Genomic DNA, 16362 nt, shown 5'->3' with positions numbered 1-16362 from the left:
TTTAATTCAAAATAATTGAACCATGTGGACCAATCATCCTGTTGATACCATGAAGCATGAATCAATTGATACATTGGTTTATCCATCTGTACAAGGTTAACCCAAAATGACAAGGTCCAAATAAGATCATTAATACTTAGATATGCAAACAAAACACAAAACAAAAGTGTATATCTACAATCTGTGTACTGTTGACCATGTGTTCAATTAATTTTAAGGTCTCTGTTTTAAGATAAGGGGCATGGGTGGCAGTTTCAAACAGTGGTTTTTGGTCATTATACCTTTTGTATGCATTGAACAGTGTGCTAAAACTTTGGATGCAGCATTGCTTACATGGGCATCTTGCAGCGATTTTTTCCCTCCTTGATTAAGTACTGGAAAACAATACCTTCACAATGGGAAAAAATCTAAAAAATTTCCAATTGCTGTCCAAAAAAATCCCGTTATCATTACTTTTCCCAATAGGGCAAAATAAGTGCTGCCTTGACATTTTAGTTTGGCCTAATGTCAGGTCAAGTTCACTGTCTCAGAAAAAAATTGCCGCTGCTTTATTACTTGTGTTGGGTAGGAGGTATTTCACTGAATTAGCATTTGTAATTGTCTTACATGAAAACCCAGCTGGAAGAGTGCAAATTAAAAAAAAAAATATTTGTGACATAAATGTTGACAACCTGTTTTTTTGGGGTGACACTTGATGGGTATAAGTCTTTAATTTTTGACCAGCTCACTGATATTCATGTACCTTTATTTGTGCAGAGTATTGTAAATTATGGTAATTGTTTTAACACGTCAAGTGGTAACAGCCTCCTAAGTCTGACAGACATAATACATACCTATTGTAAACTGTGTATTAAGGCCTAAACAAAAAGTGTTTCTGGTAACATGGCTCAAAAAAGATAGTTTGAAAGTAGTTAAATTTTATTTATATTTTTAGACAATACTTTTATTTATTTAAAGTAATACAGGAATTTGAAGATTCCTATGTCCCTATTTCAGGGGTGGCGAAATCTCAAAAAACTATACTTGTCCACGGACAACCATTTAGGAAATTTAACTTGTCCGTTGCTGAACTACACTTGTCCGTTAATGTTTATATAAATTATAAACGAATTTATTGATTAATGTAAAACAATGTGGAATATACCAAAATGAGTATGATTTGCTAGTTTTGTTTATAGTTGTATTGCAATAGTACATTCATTATAGCAGTATATTATAAACAATATAAAGACTTTCTAAAACATTTAATCTTGCAAAGCTAGTGTTATTAAAACATGTGTTGAACATAAGTACATCGTAATCTTAACAAATGAAGCTCTGCGCCGCTACTGGAAGCAATTTGATTATCATCAACTGGTAACCATTGAAAATCTGTGAGCCAAGTTTCTTAAAAAGTTCTGGTGCGTTTACTTAGATCATATTTTTTATCATAATCTTTCTTAGTTTTTTTGGAAGGTGGACTGCTCAAAGCTTCGGGTTTCTGCTCCGTTGTTGAAGATTTAAAAAAACTAAATGTTCCATTTTCACCATTTAAGTCGTCTTAAATAACAAGGTAGACCGTGTTTTGTTTATCTTACTTTGATACTTTTTATTTCCGTCTGATTGTAAAAGTAAAGAAACCAGTCTGTACACTGTTTATCAGTCGGGCCTAATGTTTAAAATGCGTCATGCTCCTGGTCTCTTATAGAATAAGGGAGATCACTGCGCAGGAGAGGGCCCGTATTTTAGCTTGATTGCTCCGCAAATAGCACTGACACTGTAATCGCATGTCAACATCCGGTTTTGTAAAACTTAATTACGGCTTTAATACAATGTATTTTTTTGTATACCTGGACCCGACTTTTAAAAAACTTGTTGTCCACAGACAACTAAATTGAAAAAATTCAGTTGCCCAGACAAGCAAATGTACGACTCCGGCAACTCGGACATTTGATTTCGCCACCCCTGCCTAATTGTTGGTAACATTTATTTTAAATTTAATTCTCCTACCCTGCTGTGTCAGGATTGTTTATACTGCAATCATGAATGTCAAATATACCCCAATGCAGCTGTGGATCTAGTTTTTTTATCTATCCAACTTTCATTATTAAATACTGGTTTAGTTGATTTGCCTGTCATCATTTTACATCATTACGCACTTATGTAGTTCAACAACAAAAAAAACTACGCGATTTTCTAATACTTTTGGGTGCTTTTTATCAGGACAAAGGATTTGCACAATATGCACCAGCACAAAATATTAGTTGCTGTAAAATGTAATTGTCAAATTAGCAGTGAAATGTTGGTAATTTAAATAAGTGTTTGCTATTAAAAAATTACCTCAAGCAATTTCCAACTAGTGCATTAAAACATATTGATTAGTGAAAAATAAAATGATAAAGCATTCAGTTTTTACCCCCAAAAATTACATCACGATTTTCGGACATATAAACTTTTGATTTATCAGGTTAACATATTGGGTCAGACAGGTTACCAAAAACAAACCTTTTTTTCTGTATCCCAAAGGCATTAATTGTTTGCAAAGAAACCACAACATTGTGGCATCTTTCTGGATATTACTCCTGAGGTTTTCATTCACCTGACAAGTATTGAATGCCTGAATTACTGCTTGCCCATGATGTCAGTTGGATCTGTTACTGTAAACTGAAGCCAGCTACTTAGAAAGAGACTTGGCTGATCAAGATCTGGAATTTTTCTGAAACATGAATAATGGAAAATTTGAAAATGCCATCTGCATGTTTCAGGTTTAACTTTATAAAAATGCTCAAATTTTTGTTTGTTGTTTGCATAATTACTGATCAATGAGAGACACATTAATATCATTGCAAAATGACTAAATAATTGAAATAGTTCAATGTTCACAACAGATATAAAATTATGATAACTGGATTGGTCATGTTTTTTTTTATAGCAAACTTCTTTATTCAAGACTATTCTAGTTTTCTGTATTATACAGGCACCATTTACAGGAGGATAACCTTACATAATCATAAACTAACAAATAAATGATAATATGAGCCCTTTTCTAAAAAAACGTGACTTAATGCACTTTCCTAGTGTCTGCGCAGGCTACCAGAGACAACACTTTTTGCTTTTATGGTATTTTGAGTTTAAAGGTAGCCTCATCTACAGTAAGGCCAACGCGGAACAAACGTATTTCGCGATCCGTGGCGGCAAGGCGAAACGAGTCGATGCCGCGTCAGTCGTTGAAGCGGCGTCAGTATGCGGCGGCAAGTCGCATTTCGCCGCGAAGCTTCGCATCTGTCCGCCGAGGCATTCCGCGATCCGCGACATGATGCCGAGTCGATGGGCATCATGAATTAAAAAATATTTTTTAAACTATAAGTTACATGTAGTAACAAATTTTGAAAGAACAGTTATAATAATAATTAAAATCATAATAAACTTATTGTGCGCGGATTGTATTAGCATATACATGTAAGCATAGTTATTGTGTCTGGCCAATTAAGTTTGTTTCCCGCCCGTAGTGTATGTATTTCACACATAAACAAGGTCACGTAATTATGTTTTCGCACATACAAGTGGTCAAGGCTCCAGCATATGGTGGATTTATAAATTAATTGCATGTTGATTTTGCTATTATATTTAAGCTGAGAAAATTAGCAATTTGAAGCCACATCAATAATCAAGACGGTGACGACGTATTTGTTGTTTTGTTAATTATCAGCTTATTATAACTATTGTATGAATATGCGTATATAAACACGTTTTATTTTGTTCATATTATACAGTTAATATCGCTACTAATTACCCAAAAATCCTGTATATTCCAGTTTTAAAGCAAATGCTGGTAAATATTTACGATACATAAACATTCTCCATATTTCCTTAAGTATCAAAAACATTTTGGCATTTGTAACTATTTAAAAAGATTATGAAATAACGTCTCATCGGGGCAGGTTTTTTTCCACTGAACACACGCTTTATGCCTGACGTGATGTTCATGTATTTATGCAACACAAAATACACCCACACTTTCCAAACGACGTTCTACATGTCTTCATAATTTTCGCGCGTTTTTTATGAAACAAAGGATATTTTAGCACTGTTTATTTGACACTAGAATTTGCCAAAGGTCACGTTAGCATTAATATTCGGAAGTGCGTTTCGGATTACAAATTTAATAATGATAATTTGATAATGGAACGAAACATTAACAGTTGCGCGTAATTAGTTCAAAGATAATTTGTTAAAGCGCATTACGTGCCATTTCGCTTATTAAAACGTGAAAATAATAATTATGAAACCAGCGTAAATCTTGGTTTCTACGCTACACATACATGTATGCACATGTAGGTGGATATCTTTTCACTCGATCCGCCGCGTACGTATGCGGCGGATTTACTTTGCGAAAGTACGCGAGATTAATACAGACTCGGCGTCATTGCGCGGATCGATGCCAAGTGCCGCGGCGATACGCCGCGTGAACACACGATTCGGCCGCCGCGTACTAATAATCTGGCTGTGGCGTAGCCGCGGATTATGTTTGTGCCGCGTTGGCTGTACTGTAACTGAAAATTCAATAAGGGCAAAAAGTGTTGTCCCACATAAGCCTGTGCAGACTAATCTTGGACAAACCACTATTGACATGCATTAAAGTCTCTATAACGCTCAAAATCAACGAAAATTTTGTAAAGTATTTCGTAAAATAAAGTTAACACTCAACAATCAGTGTTCCTTATAGCAAAAGCCAGAATTTTAACGCTAGATGTGGTATGATTACATAGATTTTTGTAGATACAAAATGCTAGTTTTTTTATTTATTTGTGACACAATTAATTCCATTTTAATTTCCCGGGAATATATCTATCCATACGACACACGAACACCATGTAAGTGTTCATGTGTTGTATGAATAGATATCTTTGCAAGTTTGCCGGAAATTCAAATGGAAAAACAAAGAGCATTTTATATCTACAAACATCTATTTTACCAGACAACATCTGGCGTTGAAATTTCTGCAATTGCCATAAGGAACACTGATTTTTAATTGGTTAAGTTTGTTTATGACATATTGTACAAAATTTTCGTTGATTTTGAGTAGTAATGTTACTTTAAGCCAAGTTTTCACAGAACTTTGCTCAAATGATACTATTGACTGTATACTTTTATATGCTTGTTTCAGCGTCTGGTAGCGGCAGTCCTGTGGCCCCTCCCTCCAACAGTCACCACGCCCCCCTGCGACGCATGCCATCCATGGCCCCTCCCGCCTCCCTGCCAGTCACCAGCTCTGTGCATGACTGGCTCCAGTCAAACCACGCCCACCTCACACAAAGCCACGCCCAACTAACACAAAACCAGGGTCATGGGTCAGGGCGACCCATGCATCATGAGGCCCTGTCACGCCCCCATGAAGCCCTGACACGCCCCCTCTCGGGTCTGTCTGACCACGCCCCCCTGTCACCACAGAGCAGCACGGCCAGCTCTGGAAGTGGCAGCGACCTCCAGGGAGAGGACTGCGGGCCCCACCCTGCCAGGAATACCTTCGTGGAGGAGGGTAGCGGTATGAGGGGTACGTTGCCTTGGCTTGGTTACAGTGTTTGGATCGTTTTCATGTTTCATAGAATTATCTTCATGTAAGCCTCCTTCTGAGAACACATGGCTAAATTCATGTGCTTAAAGGGTAGTCCAATCAATCCTCGAAGTTTCGTAAGCAATCCTCGTAGTTTCACAAAATTTAATGACAACAACAGAACTCTCCAAATTATTAAAGCCTCCTTCTGAGAAAACAGGGCTAAATTTATGTGCTTTAAGGGTAGTCCAATCAATCCTCGTAGTTTCGTAAGCAATCCTCGTAGTTTCACAAAATTTAATGACAACAACAGAACTCTCCAAATTATTCAATCGTTTCGTTGCAACGCTTTGTAATTTTCAGGTTTTTAAATTGTCAAAAGATGCATATAATGGCTATTCTAGAGCATGGTAAATGTTCAGAATTACTGTTTCCTCACAAATATCATTACTAAAACAAAAATTTGTGAATCTGAAACAATTTTTTTTATTTTATCAATAAACCAAACGTGAAAAGGCCACTTTAACAATGAACATATTAATCATTAGTAAATAACCAGTAAAGGGAAGGGCAGTGCATTTGAACCATCAATGCTGGTTTCGTTATTTCACAGTTGTTGCTCTGATATCTGAAACTTTGTCCAGGGCATGTCTATATTAAGATGTAACATCATACCTAGGTATTGGTAGCTTTTATTTTGGGAAAGCAGTTCTTAGCATGCAAGCATCAATGCCATCTGACAACATGGCATGCAGGGGGTATTTCAGGAACAAAGGTGTGAGTTCTAGCAATTATTGCTCCTTATTAAAGCTCTTTACTATAATTATATAAACAATATATTTAGCATGTAATTTCCATGCTAAATGAGTTTTGCTTTCAAGTAGCCGTAACCTCTCAAGTTTCCTCTGTTAATCTTATTTGTTTTATCAATCCTGTTATATTCAATTACTTTGGTATTATCTGAGGTTTGAAATATAGTCACAGACCATATTGGTTGAGTGTTCAATATAACAGTAAGATAAATGAGGATCAGTGCCTATCAGATTGTAACACTAGGCCCAGCCTATTTAAGTGCAGTAACTTAACACCACAGCTTTTCTGTTGTGAAACTTGAGCCGGCATAGTTAAGTGCTTCCATACTGTCTGTTAGTGTGCCCCTTATAATTATCAAGTTGGGTAAATTTGAAGTAAAGATATATGAGTTGCACTCTTGGAAAATGGGTCGTAAAGCATGTGCTAAAGTGATGTCCCAGATTAGCCTGTGAAGTCCTGACAGGCTAATTAGGGACGACACTTGATGCTTTTATGGAATTTTTCATTTAAAGGAAGTCTTATCAAAAAGTCAGTTTACACACATGCATAAAGCCCAGTTTCCCCAGAACACCAGTCTTAATTAAGATTATGTTGGGCTTAATTGGTTTTGAAATATTAGCTCTTTCAATATGACAACTAAATGGAAATTAGATTTTATGTGAGTGTTATATACAGGGCTCTACATGATCTTTTATCTGATTGTCCAGTCTTACTAGTGTCCTAAAGTTTCAATTGTTATGAACAAAGTGTCTCCATAATTTATTTTTAAAATCTTTCTGTATAATTAAAGGGGCCTTTTCACAGATTTTGGCATTTTTTAACTTATTCATTAAATGCTTTATATTGATAAATGTAAACATTGGATCGTAAAAGCTCCAGTAAAAAATCAAGAATAAAATTAAAAAAAGGAAAAGAACATTGCCCGGAGCAGGTTTCGAACCAGTGACCCCTGGAGTCCTGCAGTAAAAACGCTTTAGCCTACTGAGCTATTCCGCCGAGTACACATGCTTGACGTATTTTATACCTTATATAAGCAATCTTCGTAGTTTCACAAAATTTAACGACAAAAACAGAACTCTCCAAATTATTCAATCGTTTCGCGTTGCAACGCTTTATACTTTTTAGGTTTTAAAATCGTCAAAAGATGCATATAATGGCTATATTAGACCATGGTAAATGTTCAGTATTACTGTTTCCTCACAAATATCATAACTAAAACGAACATGTGCGAATCTGAAACAACTTTTTTCAATTTTGTCAATTTACCAAAGCGTGAAAAGATCCCTTTAACACAAACCAATTATGTAAAATGACAGATATTGTAAACTTTCACAATAATGTAACAATTTCTATAAAGGTTTGTATGGAGCTATGCTGGCCGCATGTGGCATAAGATCCCTTTTCAAGTGACTTAGGTTACATCTGTTTCTTTCAGAAAGCGAGTGGGATTTTATCTCCCTTTAAAAAAGAAAGCACATTTTCCTAGCTGTGGCAATTTTCTGTGCAAATTAAAAAAAGCATTAAAATTAAAGGTGTCAAATGAATTCTTACCTTAGCCCTGAACCCTCCACCATTGACAGTGTTTTTTTGTATGACAATTTCGGGGCCGATATTCCCCTCAAAAAAGAGTATATATTTTTCCGCCATATTGTAAAAAAAATCCCCTCCAGAAGTAAAAAAAAAAAATTTTTTTTTTTTTTTTTTTAGAAAGAACTGTTTCATAATCATGACAAATATATCTCAAATTTATTTCATAAATAACTAACAAAGTATATAACTATAATTTATATGATTTTTAATTATTATAAAGTGACGTGTTATATTAAATTAGATTAGTTTTTTCCAAACCAGTGGACTTTTCACATGAATTGCATTTTTCTCCCAAAATGGCAAGGAAAAGGCCTGATGTATCTATATTGCGTCCATTTTATTGATAAAAAAGCTCAAATTTGCCATTTAATCGATTTAAAAAAAACTCAATTCGACTCAAAATGGCTAAGAAAACTAAGACTGTGCATGAAGGCTGAACTGTCTGAAACTAATGTTGAAAAAATTATTGATATATATTTCAGAAAAAGGACAGAGACATTCTCCTGTGAATATTATATTCATACAATAAATATCATTACATATAAAAGAGTGAATTTTTAGTTTTCCCCTTTTCCTAAAAAACGAGGCATTTTTTCCCCTTTGGACGGGCCCCGCCGCCATTCCCTTATAAGTGAAAAAAAAACACTGATTGATATCTATGTAATATGGGGTGCATTAAGTTAAATGAATGTTATTTATAGGTAATTATTTCTCTGTCAGTGTTTAACTGTTAAATACCATGTTTATCCCAGTTTGCTTACTTAGATGGTTTCCATTTAGACTTGATAGGACATTTTTCCCTGTTATTGAATATGATGTCTAAAGAGATGAGCAGATACTTTTATGATATCAAAGCGCTGAAGGCACTGAAGTTGTTCACTGTTGTCGTCCTTGATTTGCTTGTGTGCATTGCACAGGCTAATCAGTGTGCACAGGCTAATCTTATTTGACGTGCATTAAGCCCCGTTTTCCCTGAAAGCAGCCAATGTCTACAGATTTCACTGATAAACACTAGACTGGCCAATGTCAACTTACAAGCTGGTATATACACTCACTGCTAGAGGGTTTTATTATACACTCACTGCTCAGGCCATCTTTAAAAAATTGTTTGTTTGGCATAACCCGAGCCAGGTAAATTTGGGTGGATAGGTAGGTAGGGATTTTTTTGTTTTAGTAATTGTTTTTTCTGACATTGAACTCCGACGTATACCTAACTGAAAGGTAATTATCAAATAAAGCTCCAAGTCTTCTGCCTCATGAAAGGATATTGTTAAATATTTTTCTGCACCGTCCGTATCACCGCGCGTGTATTCGTAAGTCTATTTTTTCTATAAGAACTTCGAAAATATAATATAATCGACGAAAAATATTTTATCCGAAAACGACAGTCCGAAATATTGTTCGCATTTTGCACATGAAATAAAATGTGTATATCGTTTGACTACAGAAAATGAAAACAAGTAACCTAGCAAATACGTAATTATTATACTATTTGGTTGACATATTACTTTACAATAGCATAGTTTGTGAGTAAATACAACAAAGTAATTATAACATTTTAATATCAATCAAGAACAGAAAGGTGCAACATCTTTGACATGTAACTAATTCTTTAATTATCATCCTCTAATTCAGATCGATAGTCGGTAGAAATTTGTAAAGTGATTAGCTTAAAAATAATTCATTGAGTGTTACGCTTCTTTTCATTTGCTTATTTTTTATACAACTTTTGCCATCGGCTGTTATATTGTAGGCAGACGACAATATCAACTGTGTATTCCATTATCTTCGCATGAATGACCCAATATTACCCGATAGCGAACTCAATGTTGATTGGCCAGCTACCATATGCGCTTCAAATTGTTCATGGGAACAAAGAGAAAAATAATTATAAAAAAAACACTCCGGATTAAAATGGCGGATGTTTTCAATGAAATTTAACAAGATTTAAGCATATTCGCAAATAAGATTTTTCTTGAGCCAAATTCACTATACTTTCGCAAATGGCGAACGACAGCGCTAGCCCTGTAATAGTGAGCATTTATTCCAATAATAACACGTTCGCTATGCTCGCACTGTCGTTCGCCATTTGAGTCATTTGCGAAATTATTAAGAATTTGGCAGAAGAAAAATAGAAATTGCGAAAATGCGAAAATCTAGTAAAATTTCGTTGAAAACATCCGCCATTTTAATCCGGACTGGTTGTCTATATTTGTCTCAATGAAAGTGTTCACAATTCGAACAGTTAACGAAACCCGGTCTGTACCCGATAAGACATTGCTTGACCTTATTGTTAATGAAGTGCACAGGGTAGCTGGCCAATCAGCATTGAGCTCGCTTACACATGACATGACGTTGTCGAATGAAACGTGAGAACGGGTGGAGCTATCAGATAATATTGGGTTATTCATGCGCAGATGTTGTACAATTTTAATACACATTTAATATCGCCGTCTGCCTCCAAAATAGCGAACGGTCAGAAAGTTGTATAAAGAGATAAGCAAATGAAACAAAAACGCGACTAACCCGTCAATAAATATTTCTAAGCTGACCACTCTTTATCTTTTTACCTAATATTTACCAATCTGAATTAAAGAGTGATAATTAAATTATTAGTTATATGGCGATAATATTGCACATCTCTGCCGATTTGAATTGAACGGTGATAATTAATTTGTTTTTTTACTCCCAAACTATCCTGAACGACAGAAGCGTATTTTAATTAAAGGGATACGAGAAAAACAGGAGCGGTTTAATTGTATTTAAAGTCTAATTAATCGCATATGCATATGTCAAATAAATAGGCGACTCAAATAAATACCGGTACGCGTTTTGTTCATTGCTATACAAGATATCCTTGAAAGAGCATTCAATTAAATGACGCAAATAACCGGAAAGGATAAAAGTGAAAAGGAAAAATTAAGCGGAAAAAAGTTTCGGCGAGCAAAAAAAATTTGTTTGGAAAGAAACAAAAAAAAATTAAGTCGGGCCGATTTTAGTGGGTCGGTCGGGTTATGCCAAACAAAAGAATTTTTAAGGATGGCCTCATTTGTTGTCTGCTGCAGACAGTCAGCGGTAATCGTCCCTAGCAGAGTGAGTTGCAGTTCTTGCCGTACTTAAGGCTTCTAAGCACATACTGATTTGCAAAATATGCTCTGTAAATTTAGCTGGCCCCTAACGCGACCAACTAAAAACTTAACAGTGTAATTATGGCATTATTTTTTAACTGCATGTTCCCCGTATTTACCATGGGCTCCCAGGTGGTTTATACCTGTTTTACACTTGCAAACTGATGAGATTGCATTCATCATTTGGTATTCAAGGAATGACTCATTATACCATCAGTCTCAAGCTGCCACTGAAAGTTATTCACACAGAATCTTTTCTCTGCACTAACATGCAACAAAAGCAGTGGTTAGATTAAAGCATTAAGTATGTCAGCCTGCCAGCTCAACATTTTCAACCAAGGTTACTGCTCTTCTCAGGTATATAAGCCTCTCTGGGAAAACATGGCGTGATGCATATGCATATAGTATTGTCCCAGATTATCCTGTGCAGACTGGTAAGGCTAATCAGTAGCACTACTTTTCACTTTTATTGTCCTCTACCGGTGAAATTGGAGGGGACTTATGGTTTGAGTTCTGTGTGTCCGTCAGTATGCCAGCCAGTCAGTCAGCCAGTCAGTCAGTCAGTCAGTCAGTCAGTCAGTCAGTCAGTCAGTCAGTCAGTCAGTCAGTCAGTCAGTCTGTCACACTTTTCTGGATCCTGCCATAACTTTAAGAGTTCTTAATATTTTTTCATGAAACTTGAAACATGGATAGATGGCAATATGGAGATTATGCTCGTCATTTCATTTTGTAACTACGTCAAAAATTATGGTTGCTATGGCAACAAAAAAAATAAAAAAATCTGACAATGATGGAGTTTCACCGGTAGGGGACCATATTGCTTGACAATAGTCTTGTTCATTTTGTTAGTTTAGTCTATTTTTAGCAAAATTCCAGTTTATACCTAAAGTGCTCTCCCTGATTAGCCAGTGTGGACTGCACAGGCTAATCTAGGATGACACTTTGTGCACATGCATTGAACCCAGTTGTCACAGAACAAGCCTTATATAGGACAGCTCACATACTCTCAGATACATGTGATAAGATTAAAATTCAAGTGTGCTTGTCCCATGTGCTAATGTCAATTTTTATACCCCCATTACCACTTTGTCGGTCGGTCTGTCTGTACCAAAATTTCATCCGATCTTCACCAAACTTGGTCACAAATTGTATAGGTCAAGTTTAAATATGGGTCATGCCGTGTCAAAAACTATGTCACAGGGTCACTTAGTGTGTTTAAACCGAAAGTTTGTCCGGACCATAACTATGTCATTTATCATTAGATTTTAAAATAACTTGGTACATTTGTTCACCATCATGCGACGGTGTGTCGTGTTAAAAAAGTACGTCAACATCTCAAAGGTCAAGGTCACACTTGGAGTTCAAAGGTCAAATGCATGTCCGGGCCATCAACTGTATCATTTATTGTGAGATTTAAAAATCATTTGGCAAATTTGTTCACCTTCATTGGACGGTGTGTCGCGCGAAAGAACTTCGTCGATATCTCCAAGGTCAAGGTCACACTTTGAGTTCAAAGATCAAAAATGGCCATAAATGAGCTTGTCCGGGCAATAACTATGTCATTCATTGTGAGATTTTAAAATCATTTGGCACATTTGTTCAGCATCATTGGCCTTTGTGTCACGCGAAAGAATTACCTTGATATCTCCAAGGTCAAGGTTAAACTTTGAGTTCAAAGGTCAAAAATGGCCATAAATGAGCTTGTTCGGGCCATAACTATGTCATTCATTGTGAGATTTTAAAATCATTTGGCACATTTGTTCACCATTATTGGATGGGGTGTCGCGCAAAGGAATTACGTCGATATCTCCAAGGTCAAGGTCACACTGTGTGTTCAAAGGTCAAAAATGGCCGTAAATGATCTTGTCCGGGCCATAACTATGTCATTCATTGTGAGATTTTAAAATTACTTGGTACATTTGTTCACAATCATTGGACAATGTGTCATGCAAAAGAATTACGTCGACATCTTCAAGGTCAAGGTCGCACTTGGAGTTCAAAAGTGAAAAATGGCCATAAATGAGCTTGTCCGGGCCATAGCTATGTCATTCATTGTGAGATTGTAAAATGACTTTGTACATTAATTTTGTTCACAGTCATTGGACAGCGTGTCATGCGAAAAAATTCAAGAGTTCAAAGGTCAAAATGGCCATAAATTATAATGGCATAATAATTCTTAAAAATCACCATTTAGATTCTCTTTTTTTGTGAAGACAGCTTGCGAAATAGTCTGTGTCAATGCGGCATGTGGGGGTATACGTCACGACTGTGACAAAGCTCTAGTTGCATAAGATGCCATTTAAAGGGACCTTTTCACAGATTTTGGCATTGCTTTAAATTGATAAATGTATGCAGTGATTTTTTTTGCCAGAAATTACAGCCGATATTCGGCTGCTTCCCAATTGCAAAAAATGACGTTTTTTCCCAAAAATTTGATTAAAATTTCCCCCAAAAAGACAAAATTTTCCCAATAAAGCCAATAAGATTACAATGTAATTTAGCAATAATTTCGAATGAGTGCCGATCGAGTTGCCGAGTCGTCGCCGAACAACAACTGACTTATGTATTTTTCGCGAATTTAGCCGAATACAATTTTACGTTGCTATCCACATCTCTCTCTATATTGCAGAATATACCGACGATAGTCGATGTATCCCGATTGTAAACGCCTGTTTTCTACACACGCCCAAGATGGCGGCAAGCAGACGAGAAATTTGCGATGCGCGGCGAAAATGATAAATAACATTAAAATTAACAACGGATATCATATGGTTATTACGGAATAATTTAATGCGTGTGTCAATTAACGCAAAATATAACGTTTGAGATAAAAACAACAAATATTTATTATAAATCTTCACAGTGAATGTGCATCACGGAAATCAGTGTTGGGAAATTGGAGTTAGTCTACCGTTACTCACAAAGTTTATGCATTTAAGATGAGTATCGTTCGAAAATGGAAAGAGACAAACATGATATGATTTATATGTTAGTGGATCTGTGTAAAATCAGATTCATATGCATATTCTTCTTTATTATGTTTGTCACGCTTTACAGTTTACTGAAATAGCATTGAAGTGCAAGATGTTGAAAGGTAAAGAAATGAAATAAATTATTTTTACTCCATATAATACATCATTAACATAGCAAGACCACTTAAGCGTTTTTTTTATTAATATGTGTTAATGTTTTCACCATATGATATTTAATTTAAAAGAATACTGAATTAAATTCTTACTGTTAAAGAGGTTATGATTAAATGGTATATTTAAGAATCTATATAGATTATTGCAAGTTCAATATGAATGTGGAAGGATATTAACTTAACATTGTCTTCATTGTAAGAACACATTAAATTAGTACTTTATAATATAAAAATGCTGTCAAACATACTTTAATAATTTTAATTCTGTTCTTATAATCATATTTATAATGTTTCCCAATTTCATGGTTTATCGCGCTATTTTTCCCAATTTCATGGTTTATCGCGCTAATTTTCCCAATCCAAAAGGCACAGGCTGTAAGAAAAAAAAGCAAAAATAATCACTGGTATGCATTGGAACTAAATGCATTGGAACTAAATAGCTCCGGTAAAAACAAGAATAAAATTAAAAAAATAAACCTCAACTGGGCTTAAACCCCTGAACCTTGGAGTAAAAGTCTAGCACTTACACCAATCAGCTGCCATCTGTGCTTATACAATGAGTGACTGATGTATTTTATACTTTATATAAGCTATTTTCATCGTGTACCAAAATCTAATGATAATAACAGAACTCTCCAATTTATTCGTTTTGCAGTTGTAACCCTTTATAATTTTCATGTTTTTAAATCGTCAAAAGAAGCATATAATAGGTATTTTAGCGCATGCTTAATGTCCAGTATTACTGTTTCCTTGCAAATATCATAACTACAACAAAAATGTTGGGATCGGAAACAATTGTTCTCAATTTTGTCAATTTACCAAAACGTGAAAAAGTCCCTTTAAAAAACAATGTTAATGTCAACTGTTATTTCTACGAATGATATTTATGCCCCCCTTCGAAGAAGAGGGGGTATATTGCTTTGCTCATGTCGGTCGGTCGGTAGGTCGGTCGGTCTGTCCACCAGGTGGTTGTCAGACGATAACTCAAGAACGCTTGGGCCTAGGATCATGAAACTTCATAGGTACATTAATCATGACTTGCAGATGACCTCTATTGATTTTGAGGTCACTAGGTCAAAGGTCAAGGTCACGGTGACCCGAAATAGTAAAATGGTTTCCGGATGATAACTCAAGAACGCATACGCCTAGGATCATGAAACTTCATGGGTAGATTGATCATGACTCGCAAATGACCCCTATTGATTTTGAGGTCAAAGGTCAAGGTCACGGTGACCCGAAATAGTAAAATGGTTTCCTGATGATATCTCAAGAACGCATACGCCTAGGATCATGAAACTTCATGGGTAAATTGATCATGACTCGCAGATGACCCCTATTGATTTTGAGGTCACTAGGTCAAAGGTCAAGGTCACTGTGACCCGAAATAGTAAAATGATTTTCGGATGATAATTCAAGAACGCATATGCCTAGGATCATGAAACTTTATAGGTAGATTGATCATGACTCGCAGATGACCCCTATTGATTTTCAGGTCACTAGGTCAAAGGTCAAGGTCACGGTGACCCGAAATAGTAACATGATTTTCGGATGATAACTCAAGAACGCAAATGCCTAGGATCATGAAACTTCATAGGTAGATTGATCATGACTCGCAGATGACCCCTATTGATTTTGAGGTCACAAGGTCAAAGGTCAAGGTCACGGTGACCCGAAATAGTAAAATGATTTTCGGATGATAACTCGAGAACGCTTTTGCCTAGGATCATGACACTTCATAGGTACATTGATCGTGACTTGCAGATGACCCCTATTGATTTTCAGGTCACTAGGTCAAAGGTCAAGGTCACAGTGACAAAAGTCGTATTCACACAATGGCTGCCAGTACAACGGACAGCCCATATGGGGGGCATGCATGTTTTACAAACAGCCCTTGTGAGGTCACAAGGTCAAAGGTCAAGGTAACGGTGACCCGAAATAGTAAAATGATTTTCGGATGATAACTCAAGAACGCTTTTGCCTAGGATCATGACACTTCATAGTTACATTGATCGTGACTTGCAGATGACCCCTATTGATTTTCAGGTCACAAGTTATTATTTGCATCATACGTTTTCCAATGTACATTAATTACTTTTTTTAAGGCTTAAAATAGTAATGTTTTTAGGTAAAAGTAAAATGCTGAATACAGGGCT

General features: G+C 35.9%; 1 protein-coding gene across 7 annotated transcripts in view; it reads left to right on the top strand.

Annotated features, from left to right (window-relative positions):
* The window catches only part of LOC127873674 (protein Smaug homolog 2-like), a 69641-nt gene that overhangs the window by 31911 nt on the left and 21368 nt on the right, over positions 1 to 16362 (top strand). For all 7 annotated transcript variants that reach the window (XM_052417602.1, XM_052417599.1, XM_052417597.1 and 4 more), the window contains one exon: positions 5147 to 5533. In XM_052417602.1, the coding sequence (XP_052273562.1) occupies positions 5147 to 5533 (387 nt within the window). The remainder of the gene's footprint in view (positions 1 to 5146; positions 5534 to 16362) is intronic.

This window comes from Dreissena polymorpha, chromosome 3 (genome assembly GCF_020536995.1).
Source record: "Dreissena polymorpha isolate Duluth1 chromosome 3, UMN_Dpol_1.0, whole genome shotgun sequence".
Lineage (NCBI taxonomy): Eukaryota > Metazoa > Mollusca > Bivalvia > Myida > Dreissenidae > Dreissena > Dreissena polymorpha.
This window is presented reverse-complemented; position numbering and strand designations above follow the sequence as displayed.